The 17,294-nt window shown below is 44.0% G+C and overlaps 1 protein-coding gene across 4 annotated transcripts in view; it reads left to right on the top strand.

The window, feature by feature from the left end:
* Positions 1 to 17,294, top strand: part of CLSTN1 (calsyntenin 1) — a 30,702-nt gene that overhangs the window by 10,452 nt on the left and 2,956 nt on the right. Inside the window, exons 3-18 of one of the 4 annotated variants that reach the window (XM_074558862.1) lie at positions 2,350 to 2,379; positions 3,738 to 3,933; positions 5,685 to 5,893; positions 6,105 to 6,254; positions 6,353 to 6,538; positions 7,603 to 7,851; positions 8,679 to 8,800; positions 9,530 to 9,692; positions 10,793 to 10,843; positions 12,494 to 12,651; positions 13,276 to 13,424; positions 13,897 to 14,123; positions 14,417 to 14,587; positions 15,135 to 15,280; positions 16,409 to 16,544; positions 16,802 to 16,986. In XM_074558862.1, coding sequence (XP_074414963.1) covers positions 2,350 to 2,379; positions 3,738 to 3,933; positions 5,685 to 5,893; positions 6,105 to 6,254; positions 6,353 to 6,538; positions 7,603 to 7,851; positions 8,679 to 8,800; positions 9,530 to 9,692; positions 10,793 to 10,843; positions 12,494 to 12,651; positions 13,276 to 13,424; positions 13,897 to 14,123; positions 14,417 to 14,587; positions 15,135 to 15,280; positions 16,409 to 16,544; positions 16,802 to 16,986 — 2,528 coding nt within the window. The remainder of the gene's footprint in view (positions 1 to 2,349; positions 2,380 to 3,737; positions 3,934 to 5,684; positions 5,894 to 6,104; positions 6,255 to 6,352; positions 6,539 to 7,602; positions 7,852 to 8,678; positions 8,801 to 9,529; positions 9,693 to 10,792; positions 10,844 to 12,493; positions 12,652 to 13,275; positions 13,425 to 13,896; positions 14,124 to 14,416; positions 14,588 to 15,134; positions 15,281 to 16,408; positions 16,545 to 16,801; positions 16,987 to 17,294) is intronic. The other 3 variants (XM_074558864.1, XM_074558863.1, XM_074558865.1) reach the window with 3 other exon arrangements.

The following is a 17,294-nucleotide window of genomic DNA, read 5'->3' as shown; positions in this document are numbered from 1 at the left end:
TGAAAATGGCAGTTTTATACCTCTTAAATAGGAATGCTTTCAAGAAAGTACTGTCAGAGTATCTTCAAATATTTTGTTGTGTTTGCAGAGGAAAATCCAACGTCAAAGCATTTCTTAAATGAGACTTTTCCCATTGGGTTGATCTAAATTGTATAAACCTGCTTTCATTAAAGGAACATTTTTATCAATGGGAAATCATATAAACAGAATATATTTGTATAAACAGTATATTTTGGCTTTCAAAAATGGACATTTCTTAAGTATAAACAATATATTTTGGCTTTCAAAAATGGACATTTCTTAAACAGCAGGAGCAGAGCAATGGATTTAAAGAAATTAAGTTTAGAGTATGGCACATGAACGTTGTAAGGAAATGGCTGGTATGAGAACGTTGGGTTTGAATTGTCCAGATGTTGAAGGGCGGTGTGGAAGTGTTTGTGGCCATGAAATGGAGCAGTGCTGCAGCTGTGCCAGCTGTGCTCACAGCTGTCCTGCACAGACCCTGCTGCCCAGCTGGGCTTCAGTGGGAGCACCCAGGGCCTGATGTGCTTCCACAGCAAACAAAGCACTGCTCAGGATGAACTGCCTGCTTCAGCCCTTGCTGCTGTGCTCCTGCTTAGAAATCAAATTTATTCATGCTTCAAAAGGCTGGCTGTTTTAATTAATTGTGCCCTCTAGCTGAGCTGTGAAACTTCTGAACTGTCTGCAGATTTAAAATACTTTAAGTAGAGCTTTTTTGCTTTATTTCAATTTTGAGCGTGTCGAAACATCTCGAAACAAGTTCATTTAGATGCTTTGTAGTACCTGAACTGTGGGGCAAGCAAAAGTAACATTTATTGCTGTGCTCACTCTGTGCTCTGGGTAGGACCCTAAAATTCAGGTGTGCAAAAATCAGTGGGATTATGTAGATTTTTATTTCTCAGATTAATTGTATGGTTTTAAATGTGAAATTATACACTTTTGGAAACAGGGTGAATATAGTCATGCCAGCTAGGGACAGGATGGAATCAGTCCTCTGCACCATCACTGTTACACATCTGCTTGAGAAGACAGTGACCATTCTTGTTCCTCAGTGACTCTTTTCTACATTACAAATTGAATCATGTTGGAATTTGATCCTAAGTGGTTTTGCTGAAAAAAATAAAATAAAAATAAAATAAAGGACAGTTACATTTTTATTGTATGTTCATTGTTTGTGCCTAAAGCCCATCTGATGGCTGAAGCTCTGGAGCAGGGATTTCCCCTTTACTGTGCATCAAGGAGCTGAATTTCTGTTACATTTGGAACAGCACTGCTGTATCTGGACGCCTTCACACAGCTGAATGTGCAGTGCAGGGTCTCGGAGCCAGATGTTTGAAGTGTTTCCCTTGGTTTTTGATGTGCCTGTACCAGGGCTTCAGTCCCTCTTCCCTCACCCCTGGGGAAAACCACTTCCCAGCCACAGTCCTTCATTTCCCCCTTGCTATTCTGGGATGCAAGCAGTATTTTGTGGGGGTTAGGAATTTTTAATTTAAAGCATGACTATGTGGAGAGCTTTGAAAAGGATCTTGCAGAATCTCTATAGATTCTTTAAAAAAAAAAAACCCAAATCCATCAAGCCCTTGGGGTCCCTCTCCCTGGAGGCACTTCCATGCTGGGGTGGGACAGTGCTGATGCCCCCAGCCCCAGTTTGCTTGGGAAGGGAGCTCTGCTGCTGTGGGCAGGGCTGGGAGGGGCATTTTAGAAAAGAGATGTCCTATAGAGGAGATGGCACTGTAAGCAGATTTTGCACTTGTCCCATCCCTGGCTCACTTGCATAGCTGGTAGCAAACCTAAGAGGAAATTTTGTTGCAATAGTGTTTCATCTATTTTTGTGTCAAATTTGATGCTGTGCTGCTAGGAAAACATATAGCTCCCTCTCCACATTCCTTAAATTAAAACTTGTGTTCATCAGGATTACATTTGAATGTGTATATTTTTAGTCACTAATTATGGCAATACTTTATACAGAATAATGTAAATAAATTCAGATGAATTCTACTTTATGGGCAGTTATTCATCAACATGCAGTTTTGAAAATATCTCATTTAGCAGTTGGTATTATTAAAAAAAGAAAAGGAGAAAACAAAGCCTTGATGATATGAAATATTTCAGAATTCTCCAAATGAAAACCTGGAGTTAAAAGATTAAATCATATTTACCATAACTAAAACTCTAAAATTGTAACAGTTACAGCAAATCACCGCTGGAATTTTAAAATACAGTTTTTCCAAAGCTTTTCTGTGTAATGTGTGCATCTTTGCCTTTTCCTTATTTGCTCCCATTCAACCTTTCCTGTTACTGACATGGGTTTGTCTTTTTTCCCTTTAGAGAGTTTTGAGGTGACAGTCACCAAAGAAGGTGATAAAGGGTTCTTTCTATCCCTTTTATGAATATTAACCTACTAACTTTGGTTATGAAATGGGGAATCAGCACTGAAACAGAAGATCCTGTCATGCTCTTTTGTCCCATTTATTCTCCCAGTTTTTTTCTATTTTAAAATATATTGATAAAAAGTGTTATGTAACCAAACCCTTGGTTAGAAATATCTGTAAATCAGACATCCATTTGAACCATTTGGGGTTACTGTACATTGTGGGGACATTGAAGAAGTTGTTTGGGGAAAATTGGCATTTTCTGGTATTTTCCCTTGTAGATCACTTCTTTGGGACAGCCAAAGTTGCACATGCTTTGTGAGGTGCTGAAGCATTGCAGCACCTTCCTGCAGTACACACCCTTCAGGACTGACTTCAGTGGTTTCAAATATGAATCACCCCCATTTTCTGAATACCTCTAGACATGTTTTCATTAGGAGTGTTTTGTTGGTACCAAGAAACCACTGCAACTATAACAGCAAAACAGCGGGGTTTGTTGGTGTAAGAAAATCCCCAGCAAAGTATAACAAGTTGCAGAGGTAAAAACACAGTGTAGGTGGTCAAAGAGTTTATTGAGTGGCTTTTGTTGTGTGCTGGGCTCGCCCAGCTGTGCCAGCTGGAGCTGTGATGTGTTTAAAAATGATGTGCTGGGGACTTCTCTTCCAGGTGTGTAGGGTGAAGAGTTTGACCAGAAGGAAAGCCTTCTAAAACATTTGCTGAGAGCTTCCTTGACTGACATTTGGCCTGTGTTAGTAGATAGCTGTTGAAATGGATGCCTGAGAAGTTGGTATTTCTACCTTTCTCATTCAGTAGTTTATTTTGATTCCCTGATTTTAGCCAGGTACATTGCACAGGAAGACTTTGTCCTTTGATCTGTTGACAGAATTTCTGTAATTATGGTGCTGAACCTGTACTTGAAGCCTTTTCATCCCTTGACTTGTAACTGCATTTTAACCTCTTGCTCTGGTCAAAGTAAACCAGCTGCCCAGCTATTGCCAGTAGCTTGGCATAGAAGGTATTACCAGTGGCCTTGGCTGTATGCTCACATAAGATCTACTCTTGCCCTAGAGCTGTCTCAAGTACTCCTGTGAAATGCCTGTCTACATTTCTCTTTTTCTCTTTTGTACTCCTGCATGAATGGATGCAAAGTAAACAAGTTGCTTGGAAGGCAGACGTTTGCTTCTTTTTACTAAAGTTCCCAGAATTCACCCATTTTAAAGCACAGTGCTCTTGCTTTGTCCACAGACCCTCACAAACCCCTGGCTGCAAAATATTTGGTCATTTATTTTAGAAATGCATCATCATGTTGACCAGTTCTAACCTATCTTTACTTTAACTCTGTAGGTGAGATTTGTGGGTTTAAAATCCACGGGCAGAATGTTCCCTTTGAAGCAGTGGTAGTGGATAAATCCACTGGTGAGGGAATCATACGCTCCAAGGAGAAGCTGGACTGTGAGCTGCAGAAGGACTACACGTTCACCATCCAGGCCTACGACTGTGGGAAGGGACCAGATGGAGCAAATGCCAAAAAATCCCACAAGTAAGTCAGCCTGGGGTGGGCTGAGGGGGAGTTTGGCTCCAGGGGGCCTCCTGTTGTGGTGATTTATGGTCTGTGTATTGAGAGTAAATGTGAACCAAGTGTTCATCCTGGAAGGCTTCTCATGGAACCACAGACAGGGCCAGCTTGGAAGGGACCACACTGGCTCATCTGGTCCAAGCCCCCTGCTCAAGCAGGGCAATAATAGTGATAAAAAGAGCAGCAAAATGGACATGAACTGCTTGGACATCCCTTCTTCTGTATCTTAGGTGGTGCTGCTTTATCTCTTGATGTCTCTGGGTTTACATTAGAGAACCAGGTGGGGATAGAAGCAGGGAAACTGCTGATACACTGACAATCTGTCTTGAGTTGATAGAGTTTGCAATGGGGTACCAGGCCTTGACATTATTTTGGAATTCAGTTTCTAAATCCAGAAAACTGGTTCAAGAAGTCAGTCTATTAAGCTTAACAAGAAGCCAAAGCATTCATGTTTCTATCATTTCCAGACAGCCCCACCAGAGAACCCAGGATCAACAGCATGGGGCTCATCTCTGCCTTTACATGAAAGGATGGGAACAAAGCAGTCTTTAGCTTATCTTTATCTAAGGAAAAACCACAATATAAAATAGTCTCTAGAAAACCCACTTGAGAATAACTTTGACACTCTGGTGTAAGCATCTGCAGAGCATGTGGGAGATGAGCAGTTGTGTGAAGCAAAGAGAGAGGCATAAATAAGATGAGGAATAGAGTAGCAGAGGTCATCTTGGTGACAAACAAAACCTTGCTACTCTATAACTATGCAAGGGTTTGAGTTTTATTTGCAAATAACCAGTGATAGTAAACAGAACCTAGAACTCCACTGAATTAGATAGCAATACATTGGAGAAACATCCACTGCTTTCCTAGTTAGGGCAGTTGAGATTGCTGGGTTTATTAGTCAGTGGTTGCTTGTTTCTGAGAGCTGGAATGCTGAAGGATGCCTTCATGTGAAAAAGAAGCTCATTTGGCAGAATCTGTAATACCCCAAAAGCATTTCTTTGAACAGGAGAAAAGTAACAGTCATTCAGAACCAGGTGCAAATATTCCTATTAATCAAAACCCAAACCTTCACATTCATGGAAGTAAGCAGACTGGAGGGAAAAAAGACAAATGTAAAATGCAGATTTTTCCTTGTTTAAAATACCCAGGAAACAGACCTCCAACACAGGTTTTCCTTTCTTATTCGTTGGTTTGACCTGGCTGTATAATTCTTGCAACAGGAGCTGAGTGTGCAGGCCCTGTGTGTGTCATTGCAGGGCCACAGTTAACATCCAGGTGAAGCAGAGGGAGCTGCTGGATGCAGTGCTGGGAGCAGGGTGTGCAGGCTCTGTGTGTGTCATTGCAGGGCCCCAGTTCCCATCCAGGTGAAGCAGGGGGAGCTGCTGGATGCAGTGCTGGGAGCAGGGTGTGCAGGCTCTGTGTGTGTCATTGCAGGGCCACAGTTCCCATCCAGGTGAAGCAGAGGGAGCTGCTGGATGCAGTGCTGGGAGCAGGGTGTGCAGGCCCTGGGAGCCCTGTGTGTGTGTCATTGCAGGGCCACAGTTCACATCCAGGTGAAGCAGGGGGAGCTGCTGGATGCAGTGCTGGGGGTGCAGGGTGTGCAGGCCCTGTGTGTGTCATTGCAGGGCCACAGTTCACATCCAGGTGAAGCAGAGGGAGCTGCTGGATGCAGTGCAGGGTGTGCAGGCTCTGGAGCCCTGTGTGTGTCATTGCAGGGCCACAGTTCACATCCAGGTGAACGACGTGAACGAGTACGCCCCGGTGTTCAAGGAGAAGTCCTACAAGGCCACGGTCATCGAGGGCAAGAGGTATGACAACGTGCTCAAGGTGGAGGCCGTGGATGCAGATTGCTCCCCCCAGTTCAGCCAGATCTGCAGCTACGAGATCGTGACTCCAGATGTGCCCTTTGCCATCGACAAGGACGGTGAGACAGAGCTGGGGTGGGCTGGCACCCACACAACAGGGGCACCTGGGCCTGGAGCCTGGCACCGAAAAGTCAAACGGTGCAGGGCAATGCACTTGCAGATGAGTTTATTCAAGTCTGTATGAAGTACATAGATGGTACCTGGATGCATTGTATGCAGACCCTGAAGAATTGTCTTGAATGTCTGACAATTGCCTTTTTTCTGTGTCAGGTTATATAAAAAACACAGAAAAGTTGAGCTATGGTAAAGAACACCAGTATAAACTGACAGTAACAGCCTATGACTGTGGGAAGAAGAGAGCTGCTGAAGATGTGTTGGTTAAAATTAGCGTTAAGCCTACGTGCAAGCCTGGCTGGCAAGGTTAGTTTGCTGTCTTTCCTCTCTGCTTTTAGCATTTACTGGTACCTTCAGTTAAACACGAGAGATCTTTAATATTGTTTCTTTGAATCAATATTCAGGTTGGAGCAAAAGAATAGAATACGAGCCTGGCACTGGTTCTTTGGCTCTGTTCCCTGGGATGCATTTGGAGACATGTGATGAGCCAATAACCTCAGTGGAAGCAACGGTGGAACTAGAAACCAACCATATTGGTAAAGGCTGTGATAGAGACACCTACTCTGAGAAATCCATCCACAGGCTTTGTGGTAAGAAGGCTTTTGTTAAAACAAAAGTGCTTACTAGTTTTACTTTGAATTTTATGTTAGACCAGAAATCAATGAGTAGATCTGGTCTTCATTTGCACATAGTTTCCTTCAACTCATTTCCTCACTGGCAGCAAAAGGCATGAAATTGCCTGAAGGTGACTTCTACAATAATTCTCAAATGTGGTAAAGAATCTCTTTCTTCTGCCTCTCTGTTGTCTTATGTAGACTAATAATGTCCCTTGCATGAGATTCAAATTGAAGAGCTGGAAGAATTTGTGTGGAAGGGTATAGCTGTTAAAGCCTCTACTTTTCTCAGCATGATAGATGTAATGGCTGCAATCTGAGAAATACATGATGAAAAACTAGAGAAAACCAAGAAAAAGCCATTTAACTTGGATCAGTTAAATTTGTACCGTGCTTGCCCTAGGAATAAATGCCCTTGGCATCCACTTACGCTGCAGTTAAAGGTCTTACAAAAAGTCAGTGGAGTCCTTTGTAGCCATATGGAAGAATTGAGATTACAGGGTAAATGATCACTCATGATTTATGCCTTCGGCTGCAGTTGAAAGTAATTGAAAGTCTGAGTAGCATGTAACCCCAGAGACCCAGGCAATTGCTGAGCTGTCCCTGATTGAGGTCAGTGTGACGTTAAAGGTTCCTGCTGCTGACTCTGCTGGGGCTGGGAGGGGGTGCTTGTGCACGCTCTTCAGCTGGATCACTTCTGCTCTCACAGTGTCCAGAGAAAGGCATCGTGCTTATGGGGCTCAGGGACAAGTGGCATTAATGAAAGGGTTCCTGAGATAGAGGCAAAATCTGATTCTATGGCTGTGCAGGTTGAATTTGCTTATTATGAGATTAGTTGTCCACCCAGAAGTGAAATTTGTGGAAGTTACCATGGTATTAGATGCCTGTAATTAGTGCCACACTATTTAAAAGAATTGGGTGATGGCAGTGCATAATCCTGACAGTTGGTGCTGAGAAATTAGTGCTGAGATAAACAGTTGAATTTGAAACCAGTGGTGGTCTTTTAAATTCCTGTTTTGATGTGATCATTTGTGTTGTAGGTGCTGCCTCTGGCACAGCTGAGCTGCTGCCCCCTCCCAGCAGTGCTGCAAACTGGACTGTGGGGCTGCCCACGGACAATGGCCATGACAGCGACCAGGTCTTCGAGTTTAATGGCACCCAGGCTGTGAAGATTCCAGATGGTGTTGTCACAGTCAATCTCAAAGAGCCCTTCATGATTTCGGTGTGGATGAGGCACGGGCCCGGAACCAAGGAGAAAGAGACAATTCTGTGCAATTCAGACAAGACAGGTTTGTCAATACTTCAATTATAAACAGTCTCTGTGGTTGGTCGGTTTTTATGTGCTCTGGCAGCGCATGTGACAGTGTTTTCTCTACCTTAAGGCTTTCTTGGAATTTATATGAGGTTGACTTTAAAAATCACTGTTGTGCTTATGTTTAGGCTCAGCCTTCGATTATGTAGCTTCAGATTGGACAGACTTGTTTTTCTAATTCTGTTTCAGTTTACTGTGGTAGATTACTTATTCTGGCACTGCAGCCTGGAGTTTGCATCTCCAAAGATAGCCTTGTTCTTGATGCTGCCTAAAAGCATTAAGACACACATATCAGGTCTAGTGACAGCATTTGCTGCTATATCTTTATTTTCCTTTGAGGATATAATTTCTCTTTCTCCAGAGATTAAGTTGTTTTTTCACTCTGTGCATAATTTCACTCTCTGCTTATGACACAGAAACAATAGTTTGGAAAATGCCATTAAGAGGAAGGAAATGTGATAACCCTGTTTCCATAATTGCTATTTGTATCAAAAAAAACCCTCTTCTGTTTGCAAGTAGAGCTCTTTTTCTCCTGCTGACAGGTTTATCTCTGGCTCTTCAGTGCTGTCCTTGCTTTAGGTTGGTTAGGATAGAGACTTCTCTGTCTGTCCTGCAGCCTCATGGGTTCTTCAAGAGTGTTTGCCCTCAGATGTTTTACATTCCTCTTACCCTGCCTGATTTACTTCTGCATCGATTACTGCCTGACAGTGCCTTTGGTATTGAAGTGTGAGATTGCAGAGCAGGTGCATTTTGTTGGTGAGGTTTCAGAGCAGGAACTAACGCTGTTGACTGAACTGCCTGCAGATATGAACCGGCACCACTACGCCCTGTACGTGCACAACTGCCGCCTGGTGTTCCTGTTCCGCCAGGACCCCTCCCAGGGAAAGTCCTACCAGCCTGCTGAGTTCCACTGGAAGCTCAATCAGGTGAGCCTGGCAGCTCGTGGGACAGTGCCAGGGCGAAAGCCAGCAGCCACGAACAGCCCTGGCAGTGTCCTTAGTGATAAATGCTTCCTGCCCCTCCAAACTCCTGTTCTGCAGAACCCAGCAGTGCTTGTTTCACTTGGGATTGAGTGGCAGGCTCAGCTTCAGCTTTTCATCTTGAATATAAAGTAGAAAGTACATTGTCAGTCTTAGAGCTGTGACATCAGTTGACTTCCCTAGATGCACTCTGAGGTGGAGTGCATGAGAAAGCAGGAGGTATTTATTCCAGGTTGATGATAGCATTCAAGTACTTCTGAGCATGTGACATTTTCTCAGCCCCCTGGATCTGTGATAAATAGTCCTGTCTTTTATCAGTTCCTCTCAGCAAATACCTGTCCTTTGTCTAGTAAGGTTGTTTTATAACAGTATTTCAGGATGTGCATGCATGTAGAAATGTATTGTTAGATTGGAATAGGCTGTTATTTAATATAAAAATTAAAGGAAAGGAAGTATATGCAGCTTCCTGTATTGGCAACAGAATAAAGAAACTTTTTATTAATGTTTGGCAGTCAGTTTGCTTTTCAGATGTGTGCCATGTGTGTGAAAGATCAACTGTGTCTGTACAGGCTTGTGTTGTAGGTCGTTGGTACATCTGCATGTATGTTTATGTTAAACATAGGACTGAACTGCAATGGGGAAAAAATGACCCAATTTTTAAAACTCTCTGTTCAGGTGTGTGACAAAGAGTGGCACCACTACGTGGTCAACGTTGAATTTCCTGCAGTGTCTCTGTACGTGGATGGGGTTTCCTATGATCCCTTCCCAGTCACTGAGGATTACCCACTCCACCCTTCCAAGATAGAAACACAGCTAGTGGTTGGAGCATGCTGGCAAGGTAAATACTGACAGTTGTTAATACTTCTAATTAACTTTTTCTAATGAAATCTCTGTGGTTATGTGGAAGTACCCAGCAGGTCTTTTTAGTGCATGAAATGTAACATGTTTTGCCTCTTGCAGATGGGTTTTGCTCCAAGCTGGTATCACATATTTCCTCTGAGTAATTTTTCCATGAGTGTTTGTTTGTTTTCTCGTTGGCCACAGGTGTGTGAAATGCAAGGCTCTCACCAGCCTGTATTCCATCAACATGATTTTGTGGTGGCCATGGGGAATACTGTTAGCTTTTTAATAGTAGTTGTAACAATGCCTCATGTACTTCAGATTACCAAGCAGAACACTTCATTTCAAGTAGGTTGAAAAGCATCTTGTAGGAAAAGTCTTCTCATCAATGGAAGCCTGTCCAGCAGACAGCTCTGCAGAGCAACACGAGCAGTGCTGTCTCTGGGGTATTTTACCATTTCTGCTTACAAAAATAGACATCTGCTTTATTGTCTGCTCTATTTAGGCTGCACTAAGTTGTGTATGCAGCTTGTCTCCAAGGAACAAAAGATTTTATCCTTCTAAATAAGTTCTTGGAACATTTCTTTTAAAAAATTAAAAGGCGATTTTCATTTTTGGGTGCTTCCATTTGATAAATCGACTGCTCAATACATGTGATTCTATTATTGATTAAGAAATCTGTGCTGATAATGGCTTCTTTTGATTACCTTTCAATACCTTCTGGTGATTTACTGTATTAGTCTGGATCTTACATTAATTTCCCCTCATATGGAGCCAGCTGTTAGAGTTGTGTTGTCTCACTAAAGACAAAGGTTTGTGTGAGGCTTCCTCTCCTGGTTCTGCAGCTCTTGCTGCTGCTTGTGTGTGGGGCTCTTTGGGCTGTGGTGCCATGACTGTTCTTGTACCAGCACAGTGATGTCTTCCCCTGCACTGCAGCTCTTTGTTTCCAAGAACTCATAATCCTTGAGGAGCTGGGTCCAATACAAGCAAGCTTTGGGGGATGTGCTGCTTTGTGTTTTCTGGGATTTGAGAGTTTGCCAAATTGTAACTACTTGGTCCTTTCCCTATTGTCCCATTCTTTGTCTTGCTTTTCTACAGAATATACAGGAAGTGAAAATGACAATGAAACTGTGCCCGAGACCTCTGCAGGTTGCTGGAGTTTTTTTCCCTACTGTTTTATTTCATTTTAAGCCAAGACATTGCTTCATCTCGCACACAGCATGAAATGCAGGCATTGCATTCGGGCCATTGACCTTCACATAATCCTCTCCTAGGCTTGTGTCTTCATTGTGCTTCTATTTGCAGAGCATCATCAGCTGACTTCTGCTTAGTTTTGGGGGTTTTTTTTGTTTGTTTTGGGTATTTTTTGGTTGCATCCAAATGTACTTCCATGTACAATCTGCAACAATTGTGATTGCAGTGAAGTGGTGAAAAAAGTTGCTGTTGTAAATATCAGTTATAATCTCTTTCATCCAGTTTTGTTGAAGCATAAACACACATCTTCCTATATAAATGTATGTATTTATGCATGTAGGTATGTGCCTTTATTTTAGAATTTATTCAGTACATTGGGCAGGACCTCTGGCACTCAGGTACCTTTGATCCTCTCTCAGAACAAGACTGAGCTCATATTTAGGTCAGGCTGCTCACAAACACAGACCTGTCATTTACAGGGGATACTCACAGATAGAGATACTTATATAAAATTGTAGTTGTGAATGGGCAGAAAAGCTTTGGCTACCAGGTATTTCAGATTTGCTACAGGGTTATTTCCTCATAACAGATTTTAGTGATAGTTCAGTGGGTTTTGTGTCTTGAGTTGGGATACTTAAAATTAGTGTGTATTTTTAAAAGTGAATTCAAGATATGTACCCTTCCTGTAAAGTTTAAGAATTGCTGGAATAGTCTGGATGTAACTGGCAAGAGGTTTCTAGCTGTGCATCACATTTTAATTTGGCAAGAAGGGAGCAGCATCCAGGGGCTCCAGAAGCTGAAGCTATATGAAAATGGTGTAATTTGTAGCAGGACATTTCACCACTGAATTTTAGAGTTGTACCAAGGATCTTTTATCACTTAGAACTACTAAATCAAGCTTAGACATCTTTCTAAAATCAGGTTGCTTAATAAGTAATGGGCTTGAAAATGCACATTTCCAGGTGATGTTTTGTGGCCCCAGGATTTAGCAAGATGGACTAGCTGATCATGGTGACATCATCTTCAGAAACACTGAGGAATAAAGGGCTTGTTAGGTTGGCCTTATCAGAGTTAGTTGAGTTACCTGGGTTTAAACTGCTCACTTGAATGTGCAGAGAGAAGATGGCACCTTTAGAGGGGCAGGTGACTCTTGGACACCTCTCAGAATGAGCTGAATGACTTTACAAAGCTCCTTTCTACCCTTGGAGTGCAGGGAGAGCCTGCAGGGCTGGTTTAGGTGCAGATCCCTCAAGCTGGAGGGATGCTCTCCTGTGTCCTGAGCAGGAGGTGTTACCCAGCAGGAAGGTTCAGGTTTCATGGCTCATCCCACTGTGTTTGATTTCTGAGCACCACCTCGCTGTGACATGTTTGTCATGGAGCAGGCAGTTCAGGGTGGCCACAGCTCTCTGAGGGCCACGTGCATGGTGAACTGTTCCGTTCTTTCTTTGTGCCTGACATAATCACAAGGTTAACACCCAGAATGGATGGAAACTAACCTGCATGTGTATGATGCTGTGTGTATCAGCTGGCATACTTGTTGTTTTACAAAAGAAAAGCAGAAAGAATGATGACAAGTGAAGGTTTTTCCTCCCTCGTGTTTTGAAGGTGGTGAACTGCGCATGGCTCAGTTTTTCCGAGGCAACCTGGCAGGGTTGATGATCCGTTCTGGCAAACTGGAGAACAAGAAGGTGATTGATTGCCTCTACACCTGCAAGGAGGGGCTGGATTTGCAGATGGCTGATGGTGTTGGCAAAGGTGTGAAGGTAAATTTGCATATAAACAAAGGGGAGTGTGTATATTCCTTCTCTGATCAGAGTTACAAGTTTTGCTGGCACAGTTAACAGGGTGCCCCAGATATAACAAGCTCATCTCTTGTAGCATTCTGCGTTAATAGTACATAAAAGTAGGAAATTTTTCTTGTATAAACCTGGTCTTAGAAATGTAAGTTACTCTGCTGTCTTTTAGGTCTTGAAGAGAAACTCCATATTTGTAAGCCTCTGTTTTACCAGCTGAGCAGATTGTCTAATAAGAGATGTTTAACAAGCAGCTTCATAAAATAAGATTGCGTGGCTTTTTCACTAGCAAGGTTGTGTGAGCAGAGCTAAATTTCTCTTATTTTTTAGCTATCTCTCTTCTGTATTACTACAGCCAGAACTATGATATGTACTTAGATTTTTTCTTAAAGAATGAAACACAAATACATGACACTGGGGTAAGGCAGTGAGTAGGGAGCTGAGACTGTGTGCCACAAGGCTGGGAAATAATGACCCTGTTGTTTTGAATATGGATGCAGTTCTCCTGCATTTAGCAGTGCTGAGCCCCAGTTTGAATTGCCAGACCATGTCACTCAGCTGGGTGTTCTCTTACGTTTTCTTCCTTGTTTTCAGATCCACATGAACCCGAGCCAGTCAACGCTGACCATAGAAGGGGATGACATTGACAGAGTGGACAAGGCCATGCAGCACATTTCCTACCTGAACTCCCGCCAGTTCCCAACCCCTGGCATCCGCAGGCTGAAGGTCACCAGCACTGTCAGGTGTGTGCTGGTGCTGAGCTGGAGCATCCCTGGGTGGGGCTGCTGTTCGTGGGCCTCAGTTGGGAGAAACAGAGGAGTCCTGGGCTGTGTGACCATCCCACATTGCAGTACAGCAAATGTTATCCACAGTGCTCTGCTCTCTGCCTGAGAATGGAGTAGGGAGTGTGCAATGTGGGGAGCAAAGTACTGCCAGAGTGCTGGGAGTGTCTCCAGTCTCACAGCTTCATTAAAGGGGTTACCTGTGGCTCTAAGTCAAAGCGTGCAAATGAGGCCAAATGGTAACTGTAAGTAAAAATTAGTTGTGAGATTGCTCCCTTGGTGGCTCTTCCATAATTTCCAGGGCAGTGATGAATTTATCTAAGACTCCTGGGTCTGAGACAGCTTCTCAAAAATTTATAAAGCAATTACAGTGTGTAATTGTGCTTCCCTCTGAACCAATCACCTTGACTGCAAAGCTGCCTCTGTCTCTCAGGTGTTTCAATGAAGAGGCCTGTGTGTCCATTCCCTCTGTGGAGGGCTATGTCATGGTCCTGCAGCCAGAGGAGCCAAAAATCAGCCTGAGTGGCATCAACCACTTTGCCCGCTCCGCCTCCGAGTTCGAGAGCTCCGAGGGCGTGTCCCTGTTCCCGGAGCTGCGCATCATCAGCACCATCACCCGGGAGGTGGAGCCCGAGGGGGACGGCGGGGAGGATCCCACAGGTACCGGTCCCACCCTCCCCTCGGGCAGGAGCTTCCTCCTGCACACAGCTGTGGCCTTTCAGTACACAATCCATAAGGGAAAAAAGGTGCAGATCCTGTGGTCTGGGCTAATAAACACTTACCTGGAAATGATAATAAGTCCAGGCCATTATCCTCATGTAAATATCCCTTGTTTATATTTTGTGTTTTATTTTTTAAATCATTGTTTTGTGAATACTTGTTCTCCTCAGGCCTAGATTTTAATTTGTTCTGGGGTTTCTGCTTAAATCTTTGGCTTTTTCTCTCATTTTTAGTTCAAGAGTCTTTGGTATCTGAAGAGATCATGCACAACCTGGATATGTGTGAGGTGACGGTGCTGGGAGAGGAACTAAATCAGGAACAAGAGAGCCTGGAGATTGACATGACACGATTGCAGCAGAAAGGCATTGAGATGAGCAGTTCCAACCTGGGCATGATAATCACAGGTGGGGGTTCCTGCTGCTGCTCTTGGGAGGCAATGAAGGGACTGACACAGGGAGCAGTTCTAGAGAGGTGGTTTGTAACACCTTACTCCAAATCCTTCATTTCTTTTAGAGTTCCAAGCACAGCAATTCTGTGGAAAGCTGTGATTCTAGAAAATACAGCATTCTAGAACTATCCTTCTGTTCTTTACTCTGTTCCAAATAGCCTGTCACCTCTGGGCTGTGGAACTGCAGTTAGATTTTGCCCCAAAAAAGGCTTGTTCCTTCCATGGGTACTCCAGTGCCTAGGAGCACGCATCATTCTTTTCTGTTATGTTAAAGTATTCCATAGAAAAGCTCCCAGAATCCCTTCCAAGACTCTCTGGGTTTAGGATTTTACCACAAAACCAACCCACAGGATTTCAGTGGAGCCACACGTGTGTGTCAGTGGTGTTACCCTTTCTGTATCCTTGAAAGCCTGTTGGCCAAGCAGCCTCAGGTACCACGGAGCACCATTTGTCTGGGCTCTGAGGTGGTGCCCTGGCAGAGCTGCAGCAGTGTCTGTCCCCAGGGGTGGACACCATGGCCAACTACGAGGAGGTTCTGCACCTGATCCGCTACAGGAACTGGCGCACGGCGTCCCTGTTCGACAGGAAGTTCAAGCTGCTCTGCTCGGAGCTCAACGGGCGCTACGTCAGCAACGAGTTCCAGGTGGAGGTGGGTCCCTGCCTGTAGTAAACCCCTCAGGTTTAGCCAGGGCCCCTTGGAGAATAGAAAAGCTACCTAGCAAGCAAAGCTGAAATCACAAGAGCTGCCTAATCACTAAGAGCTGAATATCTCCCTGCTTGCTAGGGGCTAACCCGCGGCCTTGGTCTGAGAGCGAGCTGGCTTTTGAAAGTCTCCTTCAGCAGCCAATTGTTCTACTGTGAAGTTGGTCTTAGTAGCATCGGCAGTATACGAATCTGATAACGTTTTTAAGTGTTTCTTCCAATGCCTATCCCATAACAAATATTCTGCCGGTGACAGAAGGCATTGTGAAATATTTTTTACATCGTGAGGAAGCAAGACATGTGCAGAGAACATGGCTTCTAGGAAATTTCTAAAGATATGTGAACTACGTCCATGTTCCTTGGCTATATTTCTCAATTGCACCAGTTCCTTATTAGAAATTGGTTTCCATGCCTTGATATTAGATTCCCCACCGTTCCTTCCTTGCCTGTACTCGACCGGAAAGGCTGTGATTTTCTGTGCTACCTGCCCGGGCCTGGGCCTGCAGCTTGCAAGTGTTCCCCTCAGCTGGGAGATAATCCAGCAGTTACTGATTTAGGTTTGGTCCTGTAAATCGGTGTTAGGGAATGTGAGCATTTCAGGCAGTGTTTTATATATAAATGTGGGTTTAGTCCTGTGGTTCAGCTTGAAATAAAATTGTTTGTAGAAGAAATAGTGTGGCTAATGGAGGTGTGAAGGTGGAAAGGTTGCTCTGAGAACACAGATTATTGATTTAGCAAATGGAGTGAGAATGGTGCTACCCAGAGAGCTGAGTGGCCTTTATGTGACACTTCAGGGGTGCCACAGATGGACGTGCTGGGCCCTTCGCTGTTTTGCTTGTAATGTGTGAATTTCTGATAGGAAGGGATTATGTTAAAGCACAGAGAGGCTAAAATTGCATTTTCTCTGCAGCAGGCTACAGGTTAATTATTATTTAGTATGCTTACCTCAAGTAGATGGAAGTACAGCAGAAAATGGCATTAAAGGCACTAAAATTTAAATTTTTCTCTTTATTTTTATCTTTTCAGAATGATACTATTGGGTTTCTGTAGTTTAACACTTTCTGTTTGTCTCCAGGTGAATGTTATCCACACAGCCAGCCCAGTGGAACATGCCAATCACATTGCTGCACAGCCACAGTTCATTCACCCAGTGCATCATTCCTTTGTTGATCTCTCTGGTCACAACTTGGCAAACCCTCATCCCTTTTCAGGTCAGGATTCTCAACCATTGAATTTGAGCTTTTTTTTTGTCTTTCAAATTGATGTAATTATATTTAAGGAAATGAAGCCTAGTTCTTACTTCCCTACTGACCTTTTAAGTGGCTGTAGACAAACTGCCTTTGTGTAATATATATGAAAAATTATAATACACATGAAATACTTGTGTGAAGTATTTAATCTGGCAGGTGATGGGAGGGGAGGTTTGTCAGCACTATGAGAGTTAGCAGTGTTGTGTTTCTGGCTGCAGTTGTGCCCAGCACAGCCACGGTGGTGATCGTGGTGTGTGTGAGCTTCCTGGTGTTCATGATCATCCTGGGCGTGTTCCGGATCCGCGCCGCGCACCAGAGAACCATGCGGGACCAGGACACGGGCAAGGAGAACGAGATGGACTGGGACGACTCTGCCCTCACCATCACTGTCAACCCCATGGAGGTAACCTGTTGCCTTCTGATACAAGGCAGGCGGCCTGGTTTCGGGAGACAGCACGGTGACCCCTTCCCCGGGGTCGCTGGGGCCTAAGAAACACGCGGACACCAATGTGGTGGAGGATCAAAGGCCTTTATTCTCTCTTCCCGTGGGGTTTTATAGTCTAGGGGGCTTCTACGTCAGGTGGGGGTCTGTCTTTACCATCTATGGTTAGTAGGGATGGAAAGTTACCTGGGCAAGTGGAAAGTTACCGGAATCCGGTTCAGGGGGCTGCATTCCTATGTTAATTTTCTTATCTAAGGGGGCAGGGGCCC

This window comes from Zonotrichia albicollis, chromosome 25 (assembly GCF_047830755.1).
Source record: "Zonotrichia albicollis isolate bZonAlb1 chromosome 25, bZonAlb1.hap1, whole genome shotgun sequence".
Lineage (NCBI taxonomy): Eukaryota > Metazoa > Chordata > Aves > Passeriformes > Passerellidae > Zonotrichia > Zonotrichia albicollis.
Note: the sequence above shows the minus strand (reverse complement) of the source record. Positions and strands in the feature narration are given on the sequence as shown.